The sequence below is a fragment of the Oculina patagonica genome, chromosome 6 (genome assembly GCF_052425735.1).
Source record: "Oculina patagonica isolate OP01 chromosome 6, crgOcupat, whole genome shotgun sequence".
NCBI classification, from domain to species: Eukaryota; Metazoa; Cnidaria; class Anthozoa; order Scleractinia; family Oculinidae; genus Oculina; species Oculina patagonica.
The window spans coordinates 8,092,993-8,106,491 of record NC_135763.1 but is presented as its reverse complement, the minus strand read 5'-3'; the positions used below and the strand labels follow the sequence as shown (position 1 = coordinate 8,106,491).

The window sequence follows — 13,499 nt, the reverse complement described above, 5'->3', positions numbered from 1 at the left end:
CTTTTATGCAAGAGAATGCGTGACCTGAGCAAGCAATGGGACGATGGCAACGCTTTCCTCGGCTTTGCACGAGGAGCCAGTGAGAGACTATCTGAGAAACTATTCTGAATCTACATTTTATTCACCGTTTTCACTTAAAATGCACGTTTGTACAAAATCTTTCGCATTCAATAAATACCAGTCTACAGAGATGTTAAAAATAAATAATATTACAGAATTTCAACCGTCCATTATGTGCTATTCATATATAAATGTTTGATAAACCCCTCTCTCTACAGATGTAAGCCTGTTTAGGAGCTATATATGAAACGATAATCTATTTTCTGCGATTTACGAAACGACTTTCAAATCAGGAAAAACTAAGTAATAGTTTATTATTAGGCAAGTGCGAAAAAATCCTGGTATGGGCTTTTCAAGCCTAAACTTCTACGGTCTTTATTCTAGCACTCCGAGGCTGCTTGGCAACCTTCAGATGTGTTTTGGAAATTTTTGGACATTTTGCTCTTGTGTGTTGCAAAATGCTCGATGACTTTTCTCGAAATCTCTTCTAGTCGGCTTGGCTGCTTTCTCCTTTGAAAACGGTTGATGCCACTTAGAACAGTCGATACCATCATTGGTAAACAAGCCTTCAAACTTTGCTCTGATTATTAGAAAAAATTGTGCCTAGATAGATTTACGCTTAGGTTAGGGTTAGTTATTATGGTTGTGACTGTCAAAAAGGCACCTATTATTATATAATTACATTTTGGGGGGACTTGCCAGATCAACCGGGTGTGGTGTAGCGGTGATGGAAGGATTTTAGTATGCCAAAGGTTCTGCGACCGATTCTGGGTTGTAATCTGCATTTATGGCAGAAAAAAAATCAATAAAAGTAAAAAAAGAGAGTTGCTATTGTTACTAAAATGACATCGGCTGTTTACGAAAGGGAAACGTGCCTCGGCTTTTTGACTGATTGTTTTTTTTTTTGGTTATGTGCGAACGTGTAAAAAATGTCATTCCTTGCTATTGTCAGGAGTCTTTGTAAGTCTCTATTCTCATCTCAGAATTTGCTTCAGACGCTCCATAAGTTCCGATTTCACTCGGCTCTGTGGCTGGGTTAACTAGGTTATTTTTCCTGAGATGAAGAATCTGTAAAAAGACAAAAAGAAATGTTAGTGTAATAAAAACTGCCCCGCGGAGAAAACCTTTGCATTGGAGCGTTATTGTTGAGCCATTTAACCCTAAAAACAAAAGCTAAAGAAAAGCCAGGAGCCCATAATGCAATGGGCGCCTGTTAAAGCTCAACGAGGCTATCATATCCTACGTGTAAATGATCAGGGCCCAGTTGTTCAAAGGGTGGATAACGCTTTCCACCGGATAAATCGCTATCCAGTGCATAACTGTCATACAAAACTTACTAAACTATCCACTGGTTAGTGATTTATCCGTTGGATAGCGTTATCCACCCTTTGAACAACTGGGGCCAGATCGCCCAGTTACGTTATAACATCACATCACATAAAAGAACACGACATGAAATAGCACGACACAACACGACATGACATAACATGTCACCCAGCGCAGCGTAACGCTACTGTTTTTATTAACTTTTAGAACGATTTTTACTTAAGTGTTGAATGTAATTCACGTTTACTTTGGATTTTCGTTACTACGCTCAGTGATAGGAATAAGCAAGCACACACGCTTTTTTCCGTGCTTCACCCTGCCTACGTTTATGAGGTAGGTAGGTAGGTAGGTAGGTAGGTAAGTAGGTAGGTAGGTAGGTAGGTAGGTAGGTAGGTAGGTAGTAGGTAGGTAGGTAGGTAGGTAGGTAGGTAGGTAGGTAGGTAGGTAGGTAGGTAATCTTTATTTCAACACGGTTAAAAAATTAGCTTTCCTTAAACAATACGTTTGGTTGATTCACTGATTCAGTGCAATCTATATGCGCTTTGTACCCAGTTCCCAACAGTCCAAGATAAGCTCCGGGTACGATATAACGTGAAGTCAAAACAAATTTAAACACCTCGGTGTGGGGAGCACACACATTAATCCTCGATCACGTTCTTACCTTTGGAACAAATAGCAAAGAAATTGTAGATGTGGTCCCAACGAGAACGATCGATCTTGCAACCAGCATCTTTAGAGGAGGATAAGTGACCACAAACTCGACCACAATGGCCAAACACGAAAACATAAAAACGTTGTATACGGCTAGGCCAATGTTCTTTGAATCGTTCAGCGAGGGATAATGAACATTTCTGGTTTCCCAAGCTAAGAACACGCCAAAAATCAACAGAATTCCTTTGACGCCGCAGATTGACATCACCCAGGTCATGTAATAGTTGGAGGTGCATCGATATATCAGTAGCTCTTCCATGACGTCATCGTCATTATCTTCAACCTGAAATATTGAGTAGAGTACAGTCAGCCAAAAAAGGCTAAGGTCAAGCTCGCGTGCGAGCTGTTGTCAATGGCCTATGCTCCACCTGGAGCGATGGCCCTTAACACACACAAACAGTCAGCCGAACGGCCACCTACTTACTATTTTCACCTCTTTACATATATAAAGACTAATGTTTCATCATGACCATACGCCGATCTAAGATTTTACCCTTTATGTCGAAACCTCCCTGCAAAGTCCACTTCTCTACAACGGCCGGTAAATTCTGCCCCTGGTGACCGTTGTAAATGAGGTAAAGGTGAAGTCTGCATACGGAGCTTATCCCGGTTTCCGTAGCATGAAGCGACTAGGAGTATTTCTACTCCCCACTGGATGGGATGCTAGTCCATCGCAGGGTTACCCCCCAGCAGTAAATTCGTTGGTACCCATTTACACACCTGGGTGAAGAAAGACACTATGAGAGTATAAAATCCTCTTGCCCAAGAACACAACACAGTGACCCCGGGGAGCAGGGATGGCGCAGTGGTGAGAGCGCTCGCCTCCCACCAATGTGGCCCGGGTTCGATTCCGGCCCGGTGTCATATGTGGGTTGAGTTTGTTGTTGGTTCTCGTCCTTGCTCCGAGGGTTTTTCTCCGGGTTCTCCGGTTTTCCTCCCTCCACAAAAACCGACACTTCCAAATTCCAATTCGATCGGGAATACACGGCCCCACAAACTTATAGCTTTAATCCTTACCGTGTCTAAATAAAAGTAAAGTAACACAGTGACCCCGGCCAGGTCTTGAACCGAGACCGCTCGATCCGGAGCCCAGCGCGCTAACCATTAGGCCATCGTGCCTCCCATTGGTGACCGTTGAAGAGAAGGTCAATTAATATATACCGGTAGTTAATAAGGTAAATAAGGCGCTTTTCGCATGATGATAGAAAGCCTGGCCCGTAACACTATAAACAATTAAAAGATAGCAAAACAAAACCACATCTCATCTCATCTAACCTCCTCGTCAACCATCATGAGCTTTATCATTATTGGATCAATAGCTGCCCAAGTTGACAAAATGATGACATCTATAAACCAACCAGCACATAGCCTTAGAAAAAGGCTGATGTTACTTAGCTTGCCAATCTGCAACGAAAAGAAAATATCCCGCATTACGATGACTATAGCCTGCCGGCTCATCACTGTGCGTAGCACAGGGCTTCTTAAAGTGAAACTACTACCGATTCATACGATGCTAGTGTGATCGCACTTCAGCATTTCTAGGCTACCTCTTACAATTCGCATGGATGGAGTGATGCACTGTGCGTACATATTTTTATCAAAAAAAAAAACACAATATGAGCCGAAAACAATGTACGAAAGACGTGGTTTGAACCCGCCCATAAGTAAAGAATTCAAGATGAAGATTATGTATGTGGTGATGCTAAAGATAATTATGTCACTGCTGACGTTTCCACTTATGATGCGCTGCTGTTGCTGTTGTTGCTGCTGCTGCTGCTGCTGCTGCTGCTGATGATGATGATGACGCTAATGCTGCTGCTAAAGGTAATGATGATGATGACGATGATGATGATGATGATGATGATGATGAGAATGGTGATGATGATGGAGGGGGTAGGAAAACAGAAAAAATCTGAATGATGACGAACGAAAATTATATAGAACTTTATGGTCGCTCACCTCTCTTTTCATCTGGTTATTTGTGAATATTTTGTAAACTCTCCAGGTTTTGACAAAAATGCCACCAAATGCCAATGTGAAACCAGTGGAGAGAAGGCAGGCGTTAATCTAAAAATTATAAAAAGTGTCATATATGGGAAGATTTTTAGTGAAAACATCATCAATAGCAATAAAATGTATAAAAGCGGGAAGCGTTTCAATGGGACCGGAAACGATAAATGTCGTTTTTATGTAGGAGCACACAAGAGCAAGGAGACTCTTAACCACAAGAAGTCATAGCTAATTCAGACAGAAATTAAATTACGAACTGACGGATTCTATTAGCTTTTACTGGTACAGTTAAACTAAAGCTGCGCCTAATTCAAAGTTATACAATGTAACTCCCTAAAATTAGTTTCACAGAATAACAAGCTGATATGAACAAAATATTTGAATGATTTAACATGGCAGAATGCAAGTTTCTTTCTTAAACAGCCACTTGTACCAACATTCACATGGCTGGCTCTTACGTAACAAAGAGAAAGATCGTGTGTCGCTGAGGCGGAGCTGCAGTATGTTGATAAAAACACTTCCACGTAAGACAACAGACATCCCACCACAGTTATATTGTTAAACTTTGGAGATGACATTCTGATGAACCTGCATAGAAAAAAACAAGAATTCCCACCAGAGGTCAGTGGAATACAAGATATGATGTCAATAATGCCAACATACTAATGACATATGAACCATAACAAAAACGATTGTTTTAACTTCTACAATTAATTTCTGTGGAAGTTATTAATTCTTGTGCTCCGTTTAAGCAAGGCACCTTACTGTTATTTGTCAGGATATTTACCTGTGCTTTCGATAGACGAAGTTAAGGAGAAGGCAAAACAAGCAGAACAGCATTCCCGCACCAGCCAGCACGTAAAAAACTACAGTTGTTTCAATGCTTTCTTCATATAGTTTCTGAGTTATTATGACACCGTCTACTGGGACACGACCCCCTGTGAGAAGCAAATAAACCGATAAGCTCAAATTCATTTCTTTTCTTAAACTTATTTCAATCATTGTGTTACAGAAAGAATAGAATCCCCCCACCCCCCCCCCCCAAAAAAAAAAAAAAAAAAAAAAAAAAAACAAAGTTTTATCTTCACTAATTTCGAAATTTCGCGTCTTTGGCATATTTCTACACAAACACGCTAGATGAGCTTTTATTACGATTGTGTTGCTGTCCAGTTTTTTTTTAATTTAAATATTGTCACGAAAGCTTTTACATAGGCCAGGATGTGGTACTACCATAACAAAATGATTGACACAAAATTCAGTTCGAAGTGAAAGAGAACTGAAACATTACTTCACATCTTACCTTCCCACTCAAAGCTGTCGTTATATTGTTTTAGTTTTTCGTCACGGACATCAAACGTAGCAACAACTTTCTTTCTACCACCTAAAATGTAAAAAATTATCCTGACTAATTGAGACCTAGTTCTACAGGCTGAAACACTCTTGATTTGGAGGAAGATTTAGTAAACGAGTAAGTAAGCAAGCAAGTCAGTCAGCCAGCCAGTCAGTCAGTCACTGTCAGTAAGTCAGTCAATCAGCCAGTCAGTCTGTCAGTCAGTCAGTCAGTCAGTCAGTCAGTCAGTCAGTCAGTCAGTCAGTAAGTAAGTAAGTAAAAAAGGGATGTACGTATCTAAGCAAGCAAGCAAGCAAGCAAGATAGGAGCCTTTTTTAAGCTCATAATGCACGGTATAGTTCTATAAGGCGGCAGGGCGTTTTGTCAGTGAACAATGGCCAGTAAAAAACTCTTGGTTAAATTATCTTATTAGGTTCAATTTTTCCTTGTTGCACTAATTTTCCATACAAAGCGGGTTTACATACTATTAAAGGTAACGTTCTGTTAAATTCTTCTGTGCAGGCAAACACACAGACAAACTACGTTTACTGTAGCGAAACAACAACAAATAAAAACTATGTGATATTTATGCCAAGGATTGACTTTATCTAGCTCTACTCACGTTTGTTCTGAGAAATTTGCACAACAGTCTCTCTGTTCCCATTTTGGTCAAACGTCACGTGGCCCTGCAAACAGTTAGCAGCATCCACATCAGCTTCTTACGGGATTAGAGTTCCAAGACACTTGATACAGTTTTTTCAGTTTTATTAAAATTGACCTTAAAGGAACCTCCACTCTTACGGCAAGTTGACGTCGAATAGTTTGAAACAATGCCTAAATTCCAAATTTTACCGGACAAGGGAGAAATAGCATTTAATAGCAATAAATAATAGAAAAGAATTTGTGGATTTTATGACGTGTAATGGTTGCCCCATTGTTCCAAACAATAAATTCTCTGCTTTCTAACAATAGCGGCAACCATTACACGTCATAAAATCCAAAATGGCGGCGCATGGGAAATTTAAAAGCGATAATCTTACCACTCTTTTTTATTGCTATTAAATGTTTTTTCTCCCCTGTCCCGTGAAATCTGGAATTTATGCATTATTTCGAACAAATCAACGTCAACTTGTCCTAAAAGTGGAGGTTGCTTTTAAAGTCGTTTTGGTAGGCGCGGTGACCTACGACTAGTGCGCTAGACCTCGAATCAAACGGTGCAAACTCGGCCCTGACCGGAACACTGTGTTCTGTTCTTTGCAATTGGCAAGACACATTACAGTCATATTGCTTTCTCCAAACAGGTGTATGAATGGGTACCGGCGAATTTACTGCTGGGGGTAATCCTGCGATCATGGTACTAGAATTGGAAAATTAAAATACCCCTAGTCACTTGGCAATGCTCAGAAACCTGCTATTGTTTAATAGATTACCAGACTAAAATCAATCCTTTAAAAAGACGTGGGAAAGTAGTCTAAATATTCCTGTTGTAACGTCAGTAATTGCATCGACAGTTGATAGTAGAACATTCCCATCTATGTTTGACGGAACTAACGAAAGAAGTTAAAATTGCCAACCATTATGGCGGAAATGACTTCACAAAAACAACGCACATACCGACATTCCCCAGAAGTCTGTGCGAAATAGAATATCCCTCATTATCATAGCTCCCTCTTTGTCGCGGTAATTCATGGTTTCCAAGGTTTTGTTCCTTTCTCGAAGTAAAGGGATGGACTTGTTCAACATAAGGGCGATGCTCCAGGCGGCGTCATAAGTGAAGGCCGCGTACATGTTGTAAGTGTAGTTGTGACGTCGAAGCCGCTCCTCGTATTCTGACTTGAGTTGCAGGGCAGTCTGCAAACAGAGAGAAAATTCAACTTTAAAACATTGAAATTTTCAAAGCTATAACATTCCTGGAAAAATATTTCACTGATTAAACTCGAGGGATTTAATTAGCCTACAGTTGCGTTCTTTGTTTTCTCGCACATTTGTAAGTTGTTCCTGCGGAGCTCCCTGATTGGGGACTCGGTTTGATGCATGGAAATCTGCCAAACGAGACTGCGCGGAATATATATCTGCTCATCTCCCATCTTTTTCCCCTCAAATTTGGGTCAGAAAAATATCTTTTCAATCAGAGATCATTACTTAAAAAAGCCTGAAATTTTAGTTTTTTGTGGAAACCATTTAACGTTGCATTTTAATCAAATACTGTATTTGGCAGCGCGTTTGCACCGTTTGCCAAATGACTGACAAAGCTGCAAACTGGCGTGATTGTTCCTAGTTGCTGTATCGCTTTTACTGTGGTCAATTTCTTTCCTGTCGAAGTATAAAATTTCGTGAGTACAGTCAACTCTATCTTAGCGGACCCTCGGGTGTTGGTCCCGTCCCTCCGTTTTTCATCATTTTACTGTCTCTCCCTATGACGGACACCTCTCTTTACTGCAGTTGGAGCCGGTCCCGACGGTGTCTGTTTTAGAAAGAGTTGACTGTAGTTCTCTTGGAATTCTTACAAAACATACCCTATTCGATATTGTGGGTTGTCGTGATGTGCTCAGAGGCAGCGGAAGAGTCTCTATCATGTTAGCAGCTGCTTCTAGCATGTGTTCTCCCTTGCACCTTACGTCTGTTTTTGTCCACCAGTCGTCATTGTACCAGCCAACTATTATCCACACATACTTGCTTCCATAAACTCCTTCTTCGTAGGCCTGATGGATAAAATGCATTCATTTGAAAATTGAAAAGTTCCGAATACTGACTTTCAAATTTGTATTGCTTGTGTTTTTTTTACATGTTTTAGGCAAAACAACTTTAAAGCACGTATTAAGGTTCAGATTTTTATATGTTCCATTCCAATGCGGTGAGCACTCCCAACAGTGCTTCGAATGTTGTCGTTGCATCATGAAATGATCTGTTGCTTAGCAACTTGGAGGCAAATACTGCGGGCGCAGTCCGGTCTCGTAGACCGGAATTCGCCGTTCACTGGTACTTACTGCCCCGACTGATCGTATTAATTTCACAGTTAAGTTGATACTCACAGTGCACATAGCTTTTCTGAACATGTCCTCATACATCAAGCCAATGATGATTCTTGCGTCTCTTTCCTGTATTTAACAGGAAAGAAAAATTTCAGTTACAAAAATTTGACAGGACACCTAGTTAACAAAATATTGGCTGTCATCTAATTTATATGGCAGAGCTAGTTTCTATTTTAAAAGTAGATCAATTTTTTTCCCGCGAACTGCAAAACGCCCCGCGTTTGCCGCTTTCAGTTCGGCTTTTCTAGGTTTAAGTGACAATTTTTGTGTTTGCTGCGTACAGTTGATAATTTTTTTTCTATTTTTGTGTGTTAACAGAGTCAATAACAAGCTTCAAAGTTTGCTTCTATATTATTCATACTATAAGAAGCGTTTGTGAACTGTTTACGAAATGTTTGTGAACCCAGTTATAGGAATCGGCAAAAAGTGCACAATTTCTAATTTTCTTGTGAATTTATCCTAATCTTATAACAGTTATACACAAAATCATTGTTGCTTGTTCCTTTTGCTCAAAACTAGTTCTTTAATAATAGCAGTACTTTAACAGTTTTCTCTTTCAATATTAAATATATTCAGAACAGATTTTAGGACTACATCTCAAGTCTCTTAAATGATATGCGTGGTTTTTAATTTTACCTTCAGCAAATACTTGACTGAAGAGGATGGGTCATTTTTAAAACTTTCTGCTGCAATTATGGTTATATTTGACTCCTCTAACATTGGTATGAGTTCCTCTTTCGTCTATTGAAAAAAATAAATAAATAAATAAATAAATAAATAAATAAAGCGTTAAAATGGAACCTCTCTTTATGTAGAGCACGACATATTTACTTATTACCACACATTTTATTTCATATATCTATTTCTGAGAATGCGCTGACAAAATCTCCATTCATGAGGCACTTGCTGTTTTCTGAATGCCGTCTTGGGCTATTTCCATCCAGGCCATCTTGAAAATAGGTACTGGAGAATTGTAGCCGGTGATAAAATGAAATCTGATCCCAAGAGGAAAGTAGCAATACTCCCCCTCGACCTTCTCCTCAAATAAATAGGAAAATGATTTTAACTCAAGATTATCAGTAGTTTTTGTAAAGGGATAGTCCCAAGTGCTAACTTCCGTACGATCACGGGATATCTTTAAAACACCCAATCCAGTGTTCAGTGCTATGGAGTTCAGTGCGGCCTTTGTGGGAAGACATGGTCAAAATGTAGATGTGAATTAACTTACTTTATTGTGGGAGTCAAAAGATTTAAATCTCTTACCAACACATAAATATCCAGGTTTTGCACAATAAGGGCGACCTTTTTCCAGTTAAATTCTTTGAGTAACGCCACTCTGGATGGGTTTTCCATCGTTTCTGATGTGCTGGTTCTAAAATAAAGGGGAAACTTCTCCTTGTCTGAAAATGACGGCGACGATGTGCTGTATCCGATCTAAGAAAATCCAAAAGTAAAATCTATCCCATGTAATAGTTACCATCAATATAGTAAGTTTTTTCGTTCCATACAGTTTAACCATAACTACTTATTGATATCAATCAGTTTTCTTGAATGGAGAGACTGCTACTGATCATAACAGTTTCATACTGACATGTTTAACTTTTAAATCTAAAACTATACATTACTATTTCATACTGATTGAACCCATATCACTTTTAAGTTCTAGAAAACCATATGAATGTATTTGCCAATGGCTTTCTATGCCCAATAATTTAACACGGACATTGCCTCGATCATTTTTTTTTTTCTGGCTACGGCCCTGTATACACGAAATGAATATAAATTTCACAAACGCTTTGACGCGTTAATCAGCATAAGGCTGGAAAACATGCATTACAATTCACTGAACTTATTTTCTTGAAGAGTCAGGGTTGTGCCTAAATAGGACCGCTCAGAGGGACAGCCGAGAAGTACTGGAGATGACTTTCCGACTCGGCTGGCTCTCGGAAATTTCTCGGTAAATCCAATATGGCGTCTCATTCTTGACTTGTTTTGTGGCTACAAACTCGCATCGAGGAGGAAGGAAGATAATACGAAGAAAAGTATGGTTTTTTTTTAAATATGCTAGGTTGGAAATCGGATTTCACGAGCACTTAGAGGCTCGTTTGAAAAGCATTCGTTCTACTATATAGAAATGAGATCATTTCGCGTGTAGGATAGAGCTAACTTGTGTCCCTCTGACCGGTACTATGTAAGAAGGTAGTACCGCTCAGAGGGTCGAACTTCATATATAAGTATATTATCTCCGTAAAGTCTTGCTTGGATTTTTTTTAAACAATCACAGGCTTTGCTGTTTAGGTGTCTGCTAGATCAGAGATTATTAGAACATTATTGGATATAAAATTTATTTATTGTGTTGTTGTCCCTCTGACCGGTACTATGTAAGAAGGTAGTACCGCTCAGAGGGTCACACTTCATATATAAGTATATAACTTCCTTAAGGTCTTGCGTAGAATTTTTTTAAACAATTACAGGCTTTGCTGTTTAGGTGTCTCCTAGATCAGAGATTATTAGAACATTTTTGGATATAAAATTTATTTATTGTGTTGTTGTCCCTCTGACCGGTACTATGTAAGAAGGTAGTACCGCTCAGAGGGTCACACTTCACAAGTATATAAACTCTTTAAAGTTTGCTTGGAATTTTATTAAACAATCTCAGGCTTTGCTGTTTCTGATTGTTGTCTTTTTTTCTCAGGGTGGCACTATGATGAAAAATATTATCACCTGGGGTCATAACCTGCATTTAAACTTAATAGACCATTTCCAAGTTACCCTTTCCCTCTGTTTCAAAACGAGTCTACCTGCGAAACCATTCAAATGAAAATGAGTTTGATTTGCATGAAAATGGACCTGTAGGTGAAACTCATTTTCATATGAATGGTTTCACACTTAGACTCGTTTTGAAACAGAGGCGAAGGGTAACTCGGAAATGGCCTATTGGCTGTTTAAATGACACAAATATGCTTTGAAATATAAAGAGAAATATAAAGAGATTAAACTTTGGTCATTTGTTTTATTCCATGGTATAATTTTTATAATTTCCCAGTTCCCTGACAAGTATATTACCTTAAAAAATCTCTATACTCCTCCACCACAAAGTAATAAAAATAGGTCACCAAGGGTGACATGAGTCTAATGCCGTATGGCATAGTGATACAGATTGCGCGGTTTTCGTAAGCCGGTTAAAATTGGTTAGAGGTTTGTGTTCGGGAGTTTAATTTAAAATGCTTATAGCAAGCTAGGGGCATCGTGGATGATTATGGATGAAAACGAAACAGTCATAAATGTTATATGCTTCACAAAATTTAAAGTATGAACAGGAGTTGATGTTACTTCTTCCGTATTGTCCGTAAAAGCAGAAACGATTAAACATTTGGACAAGATTGCGTGACGATTTACAAAAAGCATGTTCATTACAACAAGGGTTGAAGAACTTCACATCGTTTTCTTTCAGATTTTTCACCATTTTGATGATGACTCTTGAAACAGATTTTGCAATAAAAGCACTTGAAATAGTGACTGTTACTCCATTGTACTGTAAGCACTTAGTGACAGATTTTCCTAAAAACGGGTGTAAATGCTCACGTCAATATAATGATGACCTTTTGAACGCTGGAAACTAGGCAATTATTATCGAGCTACCATACACAGGAGCGAAGACTGTTTATCATGATGTACAAATTTCGCGAATCATCACTTCCATATCAATGTAACCATTTTATGATTTTTCTAGCTGTAAGAAGAACTTTAGATCTCTGAGAGTCGTAAAAGCATGAAATTCGATTTCAGTGTATGGCAAAGGCCGGGACAGTGTAATACTGCAAAGCGGCCAAACAAACGCATTTTGATTTAGTCGCGTAACTTGATTTACATTTATCCATGTACATCTTTTATTTTTGAAGGTTTTTGTTTGCACTGTAAAGAAAAAATTGGTCAAAATTCGAATGACTTAAATACAAAAACCGAGGTAAAGTTTTCTATTTTTTAAAACAAAATAAATATTTGGTCGCATTGTGTAAATAAACGCGAGTCGCCGTCGAAATATTTTTTCTCAAAGACGTCTTGTTTTTTAAGCAAGACGAAAACACAAGTGCTTAACTGAACTGAAAACGAAGATTTATTTTCACAAAAAGCTTACAAATGTCTTAACTGGAAAATTATTTCGTCCTGTTCAAGTGTTGAATAATCGTGACTTGAGAAAGAACTTTTAATTATGCGTGGGAACACGTGTCGCTGATTGGCTGTTTTTAATTGAAACTAATCGTGCGTGTCCGTACGGAGTCCGTTCTTGCAGCTGATCATTGTTTTCTACATTACAGCGAACGATTATCGATCCCGAACCATTCCCTTGGGATTGCTAACAGCTTTTTTCATATAACAAAGAGTCTAATGCGCATGCGCAAAGCGCACGCAAGCATTAGACTCAAAAATTCCTGAGGGGGGGGGGGGAGGGGGGGGAGGGCTGTTATCAAAAACCAATCAATTAATTAAATATAAAAAGTTAAATTGGAATTTCAAGGTGGAGGAGGGGCTGTAGGTGCATAAAATATTTGAAGGTAAGGAGAGAGAGAGAGAGGGAAGAGCATGCTGATGTCTTCAAAAGTGGTGAAATAAAGTTTCAGTGGACTTCCCCAGGCATCCTTGCCATAACTGCAGATAACAATTTTCCTGTCTTACGTTTTACTAGGTGTTAATTTTGCAGATGGATTAATCTTTCAATTGATCAATACAAAGATACCATATAAAACACATTTATAAATAAATAGAAAAAAGCCAAATTATGTGCAAGTAAATATAACTGGCCATGGAAGAGCTGGAGTTACTTGGGTCAATTTTTGCTCAGTATAATTATGCTGCTACCATATCAGAACCCTAACCCATTATAGTCTATTTTGTGGCCAATTATAGACCCATCTTAGTCATTTTTGGGACTTACAGTCTTTCTGGTGTATTTTGTGGCCAATAATAGACCCCATCCAAGTCACTTTTGGGCAAATGATTTTTCTCTCCCCCCCCCCCCCCATGGAGAA

At 38.9% G+C, this 13,499-nt stretch overlaps 1 protein-coding gene across 5 annotated transcripts in view; it reads right to left on the bottom strand.

Annotated features, from left to right (window-relative positions):
• Positions 1 to 100: 100 nt before the first annotated feature.
• The window catches only part of LOC144658471 (gamma-aminobutyric acid type B receptor subunit 1-like), a 31,372-nt gene continuing 17,973 nt past the window's right edge, over positions 101 to 13,499 (bottom strand). For all 5 annotated transcript variants that reach the window (XM_078518882.1, XM_078518881.1, XM_078518884.1 and 2 more), the window contains 13 exons: positions 9,733 to 9,903; positions 9,106 to 9,210; positions 8,470 to 8,535; positions 7,954 to 8,139; positions 7,052 to 7,288; positions 6,060 to 6,123; positions 5,408 to 5,488; positions 4,895 to 5,045; positions 4,566 to 4,695; positions 4,057 to 4,164; positions 3,373 to 3,501; positions 2,048 to 2,380; positions 101 to 1,128 (listed from right to left, as the gene is read on the bottom strand). In XM_078518882.1, coding sequence (XP_078375008.1) covers positions 1,009 to 1,128; positions 2,048 to 2,380; positions 3,373 to 3,501; positions 4,057 to 4,164; positions 4,566 to 4,695; positions 4,895 to 5,045; positions 5,408 to 5,488; positions 6,060 to 6,123; positions 7,052 to 7,288; positions 7,954 to 8,139; positions 8,470 to 8,535; positions 9,106 to 9,210; positions 9,733 to 9,903 — 1,881 coding nt within the window. In that variant the 3' untranslated portion in view covers positions 101 to 1,008. The remainder of the gene's footprint in view (positions 1,129 to 2,047; positions 2,381 to 3,372; positions 3,502 to 4,056; positions 4,165 to 4,565; positions 4,696 to 4,894; positions 5,046 to 5,407; positions 5,489 to 6,059; positions 6,124 to 7,051; positions 7,289 to 7,953; positions 8,140 to 8,469; positions 8,536 to 9,105; positions 9,211 to 9,732; positions 9,904 to 13,499) is intronic.